This window comes from Schistocerca americana, chromosome 1 (genome assembly GCF_021461395.2).
Source record: "Schistocerca americana isolate TAMUIC-IGC-003095 chromosome 1, iqSchAmer2.1, whole genome shotgun sequence".
Classification (NCBI taxonomy): domain Eukaryota; kingdom Metazoa; phylum Arthropoda; class Insecta; order Orthoptera; family Acrididae; genus Schistocerca; species Schistocerca americana.
Window position 1 is genome coordinate 689191908 of NC_060119.1, and position 17640 is coordinate 689209547.

A 17640-nucleotide genomic window follows, 5' to 3' on the forward strand; every position below is an offset into this window, starting at 1 on the left:
TGAAAAGGAGCACAGCGGGGGGGGGGGGGGGGGGGGGGGGGGGGGGGGGGGGGGGGGGGGGGGGGGGAACACCCAGAAGAAGACGACGACGAAGAAGAAGAGTGCTGACCTTGATCAATGATGTAAAAGAAATTAAAGATCTTGTCACCAGATGATCGCGAGCAACAGCTCTTCTATCACATCAACGAACAGCGTATCAGATTAGGTACCACTCCTCTCATTGCAAATGCGATGTTAGAGGAGAACATGATACAACACAGCCAATTCAGTGCTTTTATACCTGACAAATGATCCACAACCCTATGGTTGTTATGAAGCCATTCCATGGGGTCCAACCCAAATCTTGGGCTGACATTTAGAAAATAAAGTTCATGGCTGGATCAATGGAAAAAGATGCAGTTCTATGGGCCACAGAAACGCCTGATACATGTAAAACTTACAAAGTGTTTGAACAGTCTTTCTTGGCCAATTATTCGTCAAAGGATGTCCAAGAGAGATCGAAAAAGAAAGTTTTCAACCAGGAACCAGTTAACAAATGATAAGGTAGCAAACGCCTCTACATAGAAAAATATGTCAACAAGATAAAATACTGGGAAAAAGCTATTACAACATGCGAGATATTGCAAATACTAAAGGAAAAATAACAAGTTGCATTATTTAAAAAAAAATTGCTAAGTACACCCAACAAAGCCACTGACAAGTCAATGTATGACAACACCTTGGTGTGAATGTGACTAGCTTCTAAAGTAACTGTATTTACTTGAATCTGAGCCGCAGTCGAATCTTAGCTGCATTTGAAAAATGAGACTCGAAATCAAGGGGGGAAAAAAAAAAAATAATTCCCTGAATCTAAGCCGCACCTGAAATTTGAGACTCTAAATGCAAGGGGGGAGAAAAGTTTTAGACTGCACCTTCAAATCGAAACGAAGTTGGTCCATTGTAATATGAGACACAATTTAGGTCGAATGGATGAAGATACAGCTACAGTAGTTTGGTTTGAGTCATAAGCTTAGCAGTTAAACTTTACCAGGTAGCCATTGCTATGCGTCATGCGCTCCATCCGTATTTATATGGGTACCCTTCCTTTTTCATATCCTTCGTCTGGTTTGAATTTATTGCTTATTTTGCATTGATCTGATAAGTGCTGTTCTCTTTGTTATAGGTGTTTACGTCACTCTAAGCTTAAAATGCATTATTGTACTGTGTCATGCATTGTTTGTCGCATTCTGATAATCAGTGTTTACGACCTGTCACTGTTCGCAGCACGGCTTGCTTTTGTGCGCGCTACTGCCGCTTACAATAAAAAAAAAAGAGAGGAATGTCTCATTGGCGAAACAATGGCAAGAGACTGCTATTTGTTGTTACTTACACTGCTGCTTTCTTTGATAATGACCGACAAGAACCAAATAATAGACTGCGTATGGTAGAAGATGTTCTGAATGAGAGTTTAATGAAAATTTTTCTCAGTCTGAAAATCTTTGCAGAGGCTTCTTTAGTACATTACACTCTGCACAGAAATTAGAGTCACCTTAGATTTAAAAATCTAGTCAGTTGTCATACTTCATTTCTGACTGTATCACTATTCAACATAAGAATAATACGAACATAAACATGAAATGATATGTATATTTTTCTGCGTTTGCTGTTGTCTCACTCTAGTTTCATAGTTTATTAGGCAGTCAGGATTTAAATGAGATAGCAGCAAACATGAAAGAATACACAGCATTATGTTTACATTCGTATTATTCTTATGGTGAAGAGAATACGGCATGTGATTCACGATTCATAAAAGTTCCTATTAGCAGCCATCTCTTGTCACAGGTAGGAAAAAATTCAGAACGGTAGAGTTGACCATATTGACATACATCCTAGATTTTTAGTGATGACTTCAAATGCAGAATGTGTTGTTGTTGTCTTCAGTCTGTGGGCTGGTTTGATGCAGCTCTCCACACTTTTCTATCCTGTGCAATGCAGAGTATCAACACTTCTAAAATAAGAATGAAAATAACTTAGAAATTAAAGGCTGAAATTTAAAACAAAATTTTATTAGGTTTGTAATACATCTTGTAAGAAATGTTTAAAATATCAGTCATGATTCTGAATCACTATCACTCGATTCTTTGTTGCTCATTTCTTCATACAGAGCATTGTCCTCCATACAATCTAGTGCATTGGATAGCGAACATTTTTTAAATGCTTGTTGCACAGTCTGATTTGGAACACACTTCCATGCATCATAAATCCACTGGCACACTTGTAACAAACTTGCATGTTTTACAGGTCCTGTTGGTGTCAGTTATCCGTTGCTTTTCGAAATCCAGTCTGTGTACATGCATTTAAGCTTGTCCTTAAATGGTTTATTCAAACAGACGTCAAGTGGTTACAGAATTGACATCATCCCACATGGAATTACTGCCAAGTGTGTTTTGCTTTCCTCTAATTTTTGTTAAACTGCAGATGTTGTATGGCCTGCATACGCATGTAATACCAACAGGCTGCATAAACCAAGCATTGCGCCAGGATGACGATTCCACAAACGCGTAATCCATTCCAGCACCATGTCCTCGGAAAACCACCCAGTTTCGTTTGCTCGTACAACTACAGTTTTTGGAAACATTTCCGATTTCGGTAAAGTCTTTCGCTTGAAAACTATGAATGGGGGTAATTTATGTCCATCTGCTGTGCAAGCAAGCATGATGGACATCATCAGCTGTTTTTCACCCCCTGATATAAGAACATTTACGTCTTTCTTTCCTTTGGCATCAACCGTATAATTTGACAGCATGTTAAAATATACGGGAGTTTGGTCAGCATTTCCTATTTGACCAAGAAGGTATTACTTTGGTAGAGCATTTGCCCGCGAGAGGCAAAGGTCCCGAGTTCGAGTCTCGGTCCAGCACACAGTTTTAATCTACCAGGAAGTTTCATATCAGCACACACTCCGCTGTAGAGTGAAAATTTCATTCTAGAAACATCCCCCAGGCTCTGCAATATCCTTTCTTTCAGGAGTGCTAGTTCTGCAAGGTTCGCAGGACAGCTTCTGTAAAGTTTGGAAGGTAGGAGACGAGGCACTGGCAGAAGTAAAGCTGTGAGGACGGGACGTGAGTCGTGCTTGGGTAGCTCAGTTGGTAGAGCACTTGCCCGCGAAAGGCAAAGGTCCTGAGTTCGAGTCTCGGTCCGGCACACAGTTTTAATCTGCCAGGAAGTTTAATATCAGTGCACACTCCGCTGTAGAGTGAAAATTTCATTCTAAAAATAACCTACTTCAAATGATCTCCGTTCTAGTAACAATTCGTCATTGACTTGATATTTCCTGACACTTCTGCAAGAACTATCATACAAAAAATGACTTGCTGTTGAGACATCTTTACTGCAGTGAATCAATTAAACTATCTATTTTCAGTACGAAAGCATATATATGAAAAATACCAAATATGGTGCTGTAATTGTGTAAATGCATAAATCAACATGGCATCTAACCTAGGCCCTGATCCACATGACTCACCACACTGCTACCACAAACATAATTTACAAAATAGTAAAAATAATATTGTATAAATACTGAAATAAACATTCAGTTTTACAGCCAGAAAAATGTTTACATGAGCTCATGTGTACTTGGTTTGACTCCACTTTTATTTACATATCTGTGAAACTTAAGTGATTTATTTGATGATTTTTGTATTCATAATTGCGCACTACAAAAATATGCAGTTTAATTGACACACCACATTAATGAACTCCCCAAACCAAGACATTTTTGCTATGATTTCTTGCACAAAAACATCGGGCAATTTCTCGTCACCAGCTAAAGCCATTATCTATACTCCTAGTTAAGTTATGGCCACAGGTCCATGTATTTGTCTATGTATATTTCTGTGTTCCTCCCTTTAATTCTTGTGATAATGAACTCTATTAATGCTGACAAGACAAAGATTCTGATACATGTATTTACAATAGCAAGTCTAAGTTGTGTACAATATTTTGAAGGGATACATATCATTTCATAATTAAATGGAAAAGCAACTTTTCACATCGTCAGCAGGATATGTGGATACTGTCGATTATCTGGTATTGTGCTGTTCAAATTCAGACACTGGGTGACAGTCTTCACAATTCAGTAAAGTACTGACAGAGTGGCAGCATAATGTTGCAGAAGCGAATTCTGAAATTATGACAATGCTTTCTGTTGAACTTTCAACAGTTTACGGCTGCAAAACTATTTTTTCCTTAACTGACTAGTTTTAATGGGATCCGTACCAGATAGGGTTGATAGAAGAGAGAGAGAAGATTCAACAGAGAGCAGCGCGCTTTGTTACAGGATCATTTAGTAATCGCGAAAGTGTTACGGAGATGATAGATAAACTCCAGTGGAAGACTCTGCAGGAGAGATGCTTAGTAGCTTGGTACAGGCTTTTGTTGAAGTTTCGAGAACATACCTTCACCGAAGAGTCAAGCAGTATATTGCTTCCTCCTATGTATATCTCGCGAAGAGACCATGAGGATAAAATCAGAGAGATTAGAGCCCACACAGAAGCATACCGACAATCCTTCTTTCAACGAACAATACGAGACTAGAATAGAAGGGAGAACCGATAGAGGCACTCAAGGTACCCTCCACCACACACCGTCAAGTGGCTTGCGGAGTATGGACGTAGATGTAGAATGGGCTTACTATAATTGTTTTCTTTTTTAAAATACTTCAAATAATGTGATCTATTATGTCAGTAAATACACTATGTAATCAAAAGTATTCGAACACCCCCAAAAACATACCTTTTTCATACTAGGTGCATTGTGCTGCCAACTACTACCAGGTGCCCCATATCAGCAACTCAGTAGTCATTAGACCTTGTGAGAGAACACAATGGGGCACTCCACGGAACTCATGGACTTCGAACATGGTCAGGTGGCTGGGTGTCACTTGTGCCATATGTCTGTATGCGAGATTTCCACTCTTCTACACATCCCTAGGTCACTGTTTCCAATGTGATAGTGAAGTGTAAACATGAGGGACACATCCAGCACAAAACCGTACGGGCCAATTCGTCTGTTGACTGACAGAGACCGATGACAGTTGAAGAGGGTCGTAACGTGTAATAAGCGGGCATCTATCCAGATCATCACACAGGAATGCCAAACTGCATCAAGATCCACTGCAAATACTATGACAGTTGGGCGGGAGGTGAGAAAACTTGGATTTCATGATCAAGCGGTTGCACATAAGCCACACATCACTCCGGTAAATGCCAAACGACACCTTGCTTGGTGTAAGGAGCATAAACAATGGGCGATTAAACAGTGGAAAAATGTTGTGTGGAGTGACGAATCATGGTACACAATGTGGCAATCCGATGGCAGGGTGTGGGTATGGCGGATGCCCGGTGAACGTCATCTGCCAGCGTGTGTAGTGCTGACAGTAAAATTCGGAGGCAGTGGCGTTATGCTGTGGTCGTGTTTTTCATGGAGGAGGCTTGCACCCCTTGTTATTTTGTGAGGCACTATCACAGCACAGGCCTACATTGATGTTTTAAGCACCTTCTTGCTTCCCACTTTTGAAGATCAATTCTGGGATGGCGATTGCATCTTTCAACACGATCGGGCACGTGTTCATAACGCACAACCTGTGGCGAGTGGTTAGACAACAATAACATTCCTGTCATGGACTGGCTTGCACAGAGTCCTGACCTGAATCCTATAGAACACCTTTGGGATGTTTTGGAATGCCAACTTCGTGCCAGGCCTCACTGAGTGACATTAATGCCTCCATGAAGAATGGGCTGCCATTCCCCAAGAAACCTTCCAGCACCTGGTTGAACGTATGCCTGTGAGAGTGGAAGCTGTCATCAAGATTAAGATGAATTCCAGCGTTACCAATGGAGGGCGCCACGAACTTTTAAATCTTTTTTCAGCCAGGTGTCCGGATACTTTTGATTACATGGCGGGTACATATTTTTTTAATTTTCAACTTAACACTGAAAAACAATTAAATTAGATAAAATAAGGAACAATTGGCACTTCAAAAATAACTAAACAGAAACTAACATAAAAATTAGCAAAAAATGATGGCAAAGGTGGCAGAAAATAGCACCAAACCTGGCAGAAAAATAATACCAAAACTGACGAAAAATAACACTCAAATTTGCAAAAAATAACAAAGAAAGTGGATATAAAATAAAATGATTCTTTTATGACCCTATCAATACTTCCGTCATAGAATGAGATTTTCACTCAGCAGCGAAGTGTGCTCTGATATGAAACTTCCTGGCAGATTAAAACGGTGTGCCAGACCGAGATTCGAACTCGGAACCTTTGCCTTTGCCTTTCGCGGGCAAGTGCTCTACCATCTGAGCTATCCAAGCACGACTCATGCCCCATCCTCTTGAGCACTTGCCCATGAAAGGCAAAGGCTGCGAGTTTGAGTCTTGGTCTGGCACACAGTTTTAATCTGCCAGGAAGTTTCAATACTTCTGTCATTCTATACACTCATACAGTTCCTCTGTGCACTTCGGATATAATGCTTTAGAGAAATGCATCAACAGCTTCTTTAGAGCTGGGGGGGGGGGGGGGGGGGCAGGCGATCAGCTCATGATGTCCACACATGTTAGTTCACTCAATTACATGTACACCTTGAAGTATATGTCCAACTTAATGAGAGTTTTTTCTACAAATCATACTTTAAAAAAGTTAAGCAACCAGAAGTAAAAGTTAAATTGCAGGGTGTCAACACATGATAGTGTTGGTAGCATGTGTAGAGCATCAGAAATCACATAAACAAAGGGAGAATGAGACATATGTTCCACGTTAGTATCAATATTTCACAGGTATATTATGTATTTCAATGTGATAGTCATAGTGACCTGGTCAGCCTGAACAGATATGTGAGGGTACCTGTTTCTGACAGATGATTACTAGCTATACCAAGGGAGATTAGTGTGTCACATTAGGGGCTCACATTAGAAAATGACATGAGCTAATAACATGTTACTGTAGACATACTACAAGCACATGTTTTTCCTCTCATGAAGGAATATTTGCTCCCACTCTAAGCCTCAGCAGCAGTGCATCAAGAACTGATACTTAGAGAAGACTTTCTCTGTGATTCTAAGTTAGAACCATCAGTAAGGCACAGCAGTACAAGTTGAGCATCTGATGTATAAGCTATGTAGATTTGAACCAATCCCATATAACAAATGCTTGAAAAAGTCTGTAGCAGAAATTCAGTACCAAGCTTAACTTCAGGGAGTAGAACCCACCTGATTCTCTAAGGCATAGATAACTAAAGTGTACTTTCAAATCCATGAGTAATTTATGCCTTGTGTACTAACCAAATTAGTCTCTCTCTCCCCCCCTTTCCATCTCTCTCTCTCTCTCCTGAATCCCACTACTTTGTTTGCACTGTGGACCAAAAATCGAAACCTGGTCTTCCCAAATAACCACTGAGGGAACACAAGATATTTAGAGATAACCAGCGCAGCTTCAGGTCAACTATCAGGGATGAGACACAGATCTGGTGGCCATGAAAGCCTCAGCACATAACATTCAGTCTCATATGCTTAGCAATATACGCAACAAACACCCAAGTACAGTCTTTCGACAAGAAATCGATTGTCCATGCATAGCCCAAGTATCAGGGATGAAGTACCTACATAACTAGTATAAACCTCAATCTGTCATCAAAAGAATATTTGTGGAATATGTTCACATACATGTCACTGACTATGAGCCATCCTCAAATAGCCCAGATACAAAAACGTTTCTTTTAAGACAAAGGTTGCGGGTTCGAGACCCTGATTAGAATACAATTCTAATCTGCTGGAAACATCCAACATTGTTACTATTAAATCTGCAATAAGATTTTGCAGATTTAAATTCATGTATCATTATGAGAGCAGTTTAAGATGCATAACTGACAGGAACATCGAAGAAAAACTACAAACTAAATTTTACTTGCATCGACAGAGCATTGGTAACATTAATAGCTAAGTGTTAGCACAATGCTACATAAAATAACAACAAAAATTACTCACTCCGCCACTCTTGGGAAGGAATACCACTTTTACAAATGGTGGCATGTCACGAACTAATTCATTATAAAGTCGTTCTTGATCCAGCACAATAATAATATCTACTTCAAATGCTTGGGCAACATGTGTCAGAAGTTTATAACCATCGCCTTTAACCCAACCACATGTGTTGATTATCACACCAGAGGCGTTTGCTGTGGACAGAAAGACAGCACATGTTCTAAACACTTTTTTGGACCAAAATCAGGTTTTTCAGTAAATACATATACAGATACTGCTAGTATTAGGCATAAGGTAAAGAACTAATTTTCAAAGGTCCCCCCCCCCCCCCCAAGTAATCAGGCCTGCCACCATTCTGCCCTGGCTGTATTCAGTGTTTGCCAGATTGGAGCTATGATGAATTAAGAAGCAGAGCTCTCTGATAAATTCTTTGCAGTTACTTCTGAACATAACCCCTGTTTACAATTACAGTTTAGATAGTATTTATTACATGTTTTTTTTTAAATTCTGAGTGAATTAGAAATAGACTGTCAGAGACAGAGTCATGTACCTCTTTTGTTGTCTTTCAGAAGTCACTGCTGCACTGCTTCTTTTTCTCAAGGTGATATGGTGGAGTAGTTATGACACTGAAATAATACTTGGAAGGACTGGGGTTCTAATTCGCATCCACACACACTGCTTCAGATGAAGACAGCGACTTGTTTTAAGAGACTAGATTGCGTTGTTATCAGTTTCCCAATTCTCTCAGAACATTCAGGTCATAATTACGACAGAAAGAAGGAAAAAAAGCAGTGTTGTTCTTCTGTATCAGAGATCTAGCTGCTGTGAAAATTAATGCTACTAGCCAAATTAGTACCATAAACAGTTTTGCTAAAAAAGCATGTTGATTCATGGAGGTCAAAAAGATAAGTAAATAACCAAAAAGATATATCTAAAAACACAGATGATGTGACTTACCGAACGCAAGTGCTGGCAGGTCGATAGACACACAAACAAACACAAACACACACATGAAATTCAAGCTTTCGCAACAAACTGTAGCCTCATCAGGAAAGAGGGAAGGAGAGGGAAAGACGAAAGGATGTGGGTTTTAAGGGAGAGGGTAAGGAGTCATTCCACTCACTATAAAACAGAATGCAGAGAAACTGATTTAGAAAACATAACAGCAACTCACTTGCCCGTAATAAGGGCAAAATGTGAATCCGACAACAATTTTCACAGTCAGACCTACTGAAAAATCTTTTAAAAAATCCTAAGATTTGGTGTATTGCAGACACCAGACAAGAAGCAGGAATATTAAACACCATACTAAAAAAATGTACCAATCTCTGGCCACTGCATATACTTGCAAAAAATTAGAGATATTGGCATAAACACCCCCGGTGTATATATATAAAAATTATGGCTTATTAAAGTGAACAAGGCACTAGGCCCTGATGGACTTCCAGTCATATTTTAATAAACCCCTTCCAAACTCATTGAGAATAACTTTCATAGTGAGACGTCTGCAATAACGGTGAAAGATGGATGCACAGAATTATTTACCAATATTTCTGACATCCATCTTTTGCAACTGCCAAGAGCATATTCTAAGCTCAAACTTTACGATATTCCTGGAAAAAAGAAAGCTTCTCTCAAAGAAGCAGATGTATTTAGAATACAACTTGCTCATCCAGAGAGAACATTTTGTAAACAACAGATCCAAGTGAATAAGCAGATTTCATCCTCCTAGAACATTGTACATTGTCAACTACTCACCAAGACACAGTCATATGAAGTATCTTCCCAGACATATGATTGGCTCTATGAACATTTGACTATTAGAATACAGTACATTACAATGGACAACATATGTTCTACAGTAAAGAAATTAAAATCAGCTGTGTCTTGAGGAGGTGAAATAAGATCTCCAATATTCTCAATATATGTATGTGATTTATTAGCTAGCAACAGCAGCACTATAAGAACATTCGCATACAATGCTGCTGTCTACAGGAAATTACCATTGTCGGGCACTCATAATAAAATGCAGAAACACTCTGACAAAATTTCAACTTGATGTAATGAACAACTCTATTTAAATATGGATAAATGTGTGATAATGCCTACAGCAAAGAGTTAGTTGTGGGAAAATGCAATGTACCTGTAGATGAAATGGCGTATAAAATACCAATGCAACTAATTCTAGGGTAATATTCAAATGTTTAAAGTCATTATCAAGTAGGCATGAACAATAGACACCAAATGAATTCAGACACATACCGCTGGGGCTGAGAGAGATCAGTATAGCCCATATAAAACGAAAATGCTCAGGGAACGCAAACTGGAGTTCTAGAAAGTAAGATGATGCAGTTCTTGTGAAACCCTCTTGGGTAAATTTAGAAAACTTATGCTGCTGCAATCACATTCCCCATACAAAGATTGTGGAACAACATAAGGGTGTATACAGAGACTTACAGAGCACCCCCCCCCCCCCCCAAATAAATAAATAAATAATCACTTAATAAAGATGGACTAGAACAGAAAATCGACAATACTGGTGAGAAATACTCTTCACCATTCACCTTGACAATGGCATGCAAAGTGTACACATAGATGAGATGCTTCAAATCATTCTTGGTGCTTTTACCAGATGGCTGCACACATGGAACTGAAGTTGATTTACTTTAAGCACAAACGAACATGGATGTTTAACAATGATACGCTCTACTAATAGAAGCCAGTAAAATTTGTAGTGGCTGAAGAGAATTAAGTGCTAAATGTGTGTCAAGGGATATCAGTATGGGGTGGAGGCATGAGGATTCTTGAGCCTCCAAGGCAAAATACTGCAGAGATTGTCTCTCCCTCCTTGTCATCTTGTGAATTACATCATAATTGTCTTTCTGACAATATGTTGTTTGATTTGTGGCACACAGCAGCAGAATCCACTACAACCATCTCAACAGATGTTTACTGCTTGTATTCAGTCAAATTAGTTTATTTACTCATGATTCTAAAATACTTACACACATTATTTACAGAAGAATAGAAAAACCGATTGAAGCTCACCTCAGCGAAGATCAGTACAGCTTCTGGAGAACTGTAGGAACACACAACGCAATACTGTCCCTACAACTTAACTTAGAAGATAAATGAAGAAAGGCAAATCTACAACTATAGCATTTGCACATTTAAAGAAAGCGTTTGACAAAGTTGTGAGGAAAACAATCTTTAAAATTTTGAATGTAAGAGGGATACAGTACAAAGAGCAATGGTTATCTACAGATTGTGCAGAAACCATATTGCAATTATAAGAGTCAAAGGATATGACCGGTGGCAGTAGTTGAGAAGGGAGTGAGACAGGGTGGTAGTCTACCATCTGTGGTTTCATCTCTCTTATTGCTGATTCTTGGATCAAGTACATCACAATAAATTCATATTGCTTCAGTTTATCTCTAAATGGATAATACGTTACATTAAACTGCCCTCAGAAATACTACATTTTAAGTTCGCTGAACTGGAGGATTGATCATACAATGTACCCTTTCACGGCTGTACTGATATCACTTAAAACATGGGTTATTAGACCATGGTTGATGTGTAAACCTTTCTCTTAATGTTTGCCATTTTACATCCATGACAGTTCTATCTGGTCTTCCGTAAGTTCATTGCACTTTCTCCAACCCTATTTATCTCATTTCATCTTATTTAATTCAACTCTACTAATCTATCTTTGAATCCTAGAGTTCAGCAATTTATTGTTTTCAAACAAAATATAGTGGAAGGAGTTGGTTTTTAAGATTTTTGTTATAGTAAATTTCTCACAGAAAGGTACAGATGCAGAAGTACCTAGGCATGTAATGTGGCATTAAACCACTTCTTGAGCCCTATCAGTTCACTAACCAGAATATTCTTTCATCCTGGCCGGAGTACCAAAGTCCTCGGAAATCACGTGTTAGTAGCATATCCAACAACTCTATCCAGTCCGTTGAGCCCCTTAGAGTTTGGTAAGACATGTAAACAGTGCCAGATCCGAGTTCCTTTTAGAACCTCAGAGCAATGGATCAACACAACCTGTCTGCATGCTGATCATGTGCCAAAAGAGCCCACGAGTCTCCAGAGCCATTAAGTAATGTGTTATTCTTTGGGGGCACCAGTAATACATTCAGTCCAAATAAGAGCAAACTTTGTCATCATGCAGTACACACTGTGGGTTGGTTAGCAGCCCAAATCATATTTGTTCCTTATGAAGGGATCCATCACAATTGTTACCTTAATAGTACGAGAGGAAGTCAAAAATTAAAGGGATTTTTGCAATTTCTTGTCCTAGGGCTTGGTAACACTGCTAGGGGCTGAAGTACTGTCATCTGCAGCAATTCAATACAATGTGTCACTCTTATTTCCACATTAGTCATCATTTAGTAGCACAGCAAGAAACATGGCAGCTCCAGCGTCGATCTGCACCAAGAAGGAAATACTTTAAATCTGCATAAATTACTTGTCAAGTGACAGTGTAGTATGATGACAGTTATTTATTACGAATGGATAAAGCACTTCAAACAGCGAAGAACTTCTCTCTGTGACAAGGAAAGATAGTGCAGACCATCAACGTCAACAACTGAGGACTATTTGGAAATAGTTGAAGCTATGGTGATGGAAAGCAGACAAATCACAGTGGCAGAAATCGCCAATACTTTACATGGTTCAATGTATTCCATCTTATACGACAGGCTAAATTTTCAGACTGTGTGTGAAAGGTGCATACCGAAAGAATTGTCAGTGCAGCATACAATGCAAAGGATGGACATCTCTTGTAGACATTTGGCCCATTACCACCAGGGTAGATGGATTTTTACAGCAAACTGTTACTGTAGACAAAATGTGGGTGTTCATTACACTCCAAGAGGTGAGACGGTGAATAGTGAGAACTATTGTGGTGTTTTCTGAATCAAACTGAAGCCTGCAATCAGATCCAAACATGGAAAACTGCGAAAAGGTGTCATCCTGCAGCAAGATAACACTCAGCCACATTCTACATCTACATATACATGGATACTCTGCAAATCACATTTAAGTGCCTTCTAGAGGGTTCATCTCTGTATTATTCTCTATTATTCCAATCTCGTATAGTGCACAGAAAAAACAAACACCTGTATCTTTCTGTACGAGCTCTGATTTCCCTTATTTTATAGTGGTGATCATTTCTCCCTATGTAGGTCAGTGTCTACAAAATATTTTCGCATTCAAAGGAGAAAGTTGGTGATTGGAATTTCGTGAGAAGATTCCGTCGCAATGAAAAATGCCTTTCTTTTACTGATATTAAGCCCAAATCTTGTATCATTTCAGTGACGCTCTCTCCCAATACTACAAAACGTGCTGCCCTTCTTTGTACTTTTTCGGTGTACTCTGTCAGTCCTATCTGGTAAGGATCCCACATCGCGCAGCAGTACTCTAAAAGAGGACAGACTAGTGTAGGCAGTCTCCTTAATAGATCTGTAACATTTTCTAAGTGTTCTGCCAATAAAACACAGTCTTTGGTTAGCCTTCCCCTCAACATTTTCTAAGTATTCCTTCCAATTTAAGTTGTTTATAACTGTAATTCCTCAGCATTTAGTTGAATTTATGACCTTTGAATTTGACTGATTTATCATGTAACCAAAGTTTAACGAATTCCTTTTAGCACTCATGTGGACGACCTCACACTTTTCATTATTTAGGATCAACAGCCAATTTTCGCACCATTCAGATATCTTTTCTAAATCATTTTGCAATTTGTTTTGATCTTCTGGTGACTTAGTCGATAAATGACAGTGTCATCTGCAAACAACCTAAGATGGCTGCTCAGATTATCTCGCAAATCATTTATCTATATAAAGAGCAGCAAAGGTCCTACCTATAACACTACCTTGGGGAATGTCAGAAATCACTTCTGTTTTACTCTATGATTTTCTGTCAACTACTACTTACTGTGACCTATCTGACAGGAAATCACAAATTTAGTCACATAACTGAGATGATATTCCACTACAAGCCACTTGTGTGGTACAGTGTCAAAAGCCTTTCAGAAATGTGGAATCAATCTGAAATGCCTTGTCAATAGCACTCTATACTTCATGTGAGTAAAGAGCTAGTTGCATTTCACAAGAACAATGTTTTCTAAACCCTTGTTGACTGTGCGTCAACAGACCATTCTCTTCACGGTAATTCATAATGTTAGAACACAATATATGTTCCAAAATCCTGCTGAATATGGATGTTAATGATATGGGCTTGTAATTTAGTGGATTGCTCCTACTACCATTCTTTAATATTGGCGTGACCTGTGCAAATTTCCAGTCTTTGAGTATGGATATTTCGTCAAGGAAACAGTTGTATAGGACTGTTAAGTATGGAGCTAACCCATCAGCATACTCTGAAAGGAACCTAATTGGTATACAGTCTGGATCAGAATACTTGCTTTTATTAAGTGGTTTAAGTTGCTTCACTACTCCGAGAATATCTCCTTCTACGTTACTCACGTTGGCAGCTGTTCTTGATTCCAATCTTGGAATATTTACTTTGTCTTCTTTTGTGAAGGCATTTTGGAAGGCTGTGTTAAGTAACTCTGCTTTGGCCGCATTGTCTTTGATAGTATCTCCATAAATATCATGCAGAGAAGGCATTGACTGTTTCTTGCCACTAACATACTTCACATACGACAGAATCTCTTTGGATTTTCTGCCAGGTTTTGAGACAAAGTTTCTATGTGGAAACTGTTATAAGCATCTCACATTAAAGTCTGCACTAAATTTCGAGCTCCTATGAAAGATCGCCAATCTAGGGGATTTTGCGTCTGTTTAAATTTGGCATGTTTCTTTCGTCGATTCTGCAACAGTGCTTTGACCCGTTTTGTGTACCAACGAGGATCAGCTCTGTCATTTGTTAATTTATATGATATAAATCTCTCAATTGCTGCCGATACTATTTCTCTGAATTCAAGCCACATCTGGTCTACATTTATACTACTAACTTGAAAGGAGTGGAGACTGTCTCTCAGGAAGGCGTTAAATGAATTTTTATCTGCTTTTTTGAATAGGTGTACTTTTCATTTTTTTTTGGAGGATTTGGGGGTTACAATATTCAATCTCTATGACAACCCTGTGTTCATTATTATATCAGTTTTGATGCTCATTATTAACTCAGGATTATTTGTTGCTAAGAGGACAAGTGTGTTTTTAAAACTGTTTACTATGAACTAACTGCTCGAAATAATTTTGAGAGTATGCGTTTGGCATGATTCCGGATGATGTTTTATGCGTACCTCCAGAATTAAACACGTACGTTTGCCAACATATCAAGGGTAAATTAAAGTCACCACCGACTATAATCGTATGAGTTGGGTACATGTTTGAATTCAAACTCAAGTTTTCCTTGAACCTTTCAGCAACTCCATCATCTGAACTGGGAAGTTGGTAGAAGGATCCAATCATTATTTTACTCTGGTTGCCAACAATGACCTCTGCCCATACTAACTCACAGAAACTATCTACTTCAATTTCGTGACAAAATTAACTACTTCTAATAGCAACAAACACACAACCGCCAACCGTGTTTAGCCTATCCTTTCGGAACACAGTTAGGTTCTTTGCAAAAATTTCGGCTGAGCTTATCTCCGGCTTTAGCCAGCTTTCAGTGCCTGTAATGATTTGAGCATCAGTGCTTTCTATTAGCGCTTGGAGCTCTGGTACTTTCCAAACAAAACTATGACAATTTACTAATGGTTCCTGTATCTACGTTCTTCCTGTGTTCGGCCTGCACTCTTTGTGACTGAAGCCCTTCCTGTGTTTTCCTGAGACCCTCTAACCTAAAAAACTGCCCAGTCCATGCCACACAGACTCTGCTACCCATGTAGCCAACTCCTGCGTATAGTGGACACCTGACTGATTCAGCAGAACCCAAAAGCCAACCACCCTTTGGTGCAAGTCGAAAAAACTGCAGCCTACACGGTCACAGAACCATCTGAGCCTCTGATTCAGGCCCTCCACTCGGCTCTGTACCAGAGTGCCAAATGGATGGCAGAAACAATAAAGGAGTTGGGATCTGAATTGTTGGAATGCCCACCACACAATCCAAACCTGGCTCCAAGTGATTTCCATATGTTTAGACCAATGAAGGAAGTGTTCAAAGAAAGAAGGTTTGCGACCTATGTAGTAGTCACTAATACAATGCGAAATTTGTTACAGGTGCAACCTAAAATCTTTTTTTCCAGCGGAATCAAACTTGCGAAACGTAGGTCGAAGTGTGCTGACGAGCAGGGATGTTATGTTGAAAAATAATATATGTTTCAGTTTTATATCATTAGGATAAATATGTCTTTTCTCAAAAGTCCTTTACTTTTTAATTTCCCATCGTACTAATATGCAGTTGCCGGGTGTGAATGTCTGGACTGGGCACTTGGATGTGCTCTGTTTCATCACCTCCCGTTCTTAGTAGTTGATGTTTGCAGCTGACCAAATGCTTGCATATGTATGGGACAATTTCATAGCATATCATCACTCACTAGGCATCCAAAGAGGGCAAAAAGTGAACATTTACGAACTTTATAAGAACTTTAAAAAAATAAAAAAATAAATAAAAAAAAAAATTACATTGAGCTGCATATTTTGAAACAAATTCCAATATCCTGGTTTAGAAATTAAAAATTGTATTGTGTCTTGATATTGTACAATTATTTTCAACACACCCTGTACTATTTACTCACCTCTTCTATTTGCCTGCATCCTCTCAGAGACAACTTCAGACAGTCTTGTAACTAGTATATTATATAAAGTCAGATTTGCAGCTGGACCACAGTGACCAAAGTGGTAGACCAGTGGGGCTTGCTGCGAGAAACCTTCTTCAACTGATGCTGGTCTTTCCACAAGAAGAGCACCTAAAAATAATTAAATGTAGAATAACAAGAAATACCACTTATCCTACTTTAATTACAGGTCTCTCTATTTTTCACAATGTTCTTGTACAGTGCAAACTAATTAAATTTTGAGTACATTAAGTGAAAGTTGCAGTACCTGTGAGGTTAACAGCATCTACAATCTACAACATAGTTTACTAAAAAAGGAGAATATAAACTAAATGGTATGCAGCTAGTAGCCCGGACATAATGTGGTTTTCGAAATGCTATATGCTTTAGACTGGATTTGCAGTATTTCTCCTTATGTATGTTCTGAAGCAACTACTACTAAATAATTTATATTATTAAGGTCATCTTCAATTATGGTCATTTGATAATGATCCCAACCAGGATTCAAAACCAGCTGCGTCGACAGGAGGAGGACTAGCATTCAGTATCCCATAAAGAACAAGGTAATTCCAGATGGAGTACCAGCATTGGTCAGAAAAGGGTGAGTAATGAAATCAGCCATGCCCTTTTCAAAGAAATGAGCCTTCCACATCAGTCAGTTTAATGCGTTCACAGAAAGTCTTAACCTGGATGGTGATCTTAAATTTGTTCTTCCCAAACATGAAGGCAGTGCTTTAACCACTGCTCCATCATGCTCAGTAGTGCTAAATCTTGCTGCACATTGATGTGGAGTCTTATAGGAACATTGTACAACAACAGTTTCGTAAGTCTCAAAGTACCATGTTCAAATTCACG

At 39.0% G+C, this 17640-nt stretch overlaps 1 protein-coding gene across 1 annotated transcript in view; it reads right to left on the bottom strand.

The window, feature by feature from the left end:
• LOC124544797 (protein CLP1 homolog) overlaps positions 1-17640 on the bottom strand; it is a 64302-nt gene that overhangs the window by 23018 nt on the left and 23644 nt on the right. The window contains exons 4-5 of the mRNA XM_047123483.1: positions 16747-16917; positions 8031-8221 (exon numbers count right to left, since the gene is read on the bottom strand). Of these exons, the coding sequence (XP_046979439.1) occupies positions 8031-8221; positions 16747-16917 (362 nt within the window). The remainder of the gene's footprint in view (positions 1-8030; positions 8222-16746; positions 16918-17640) is intronic.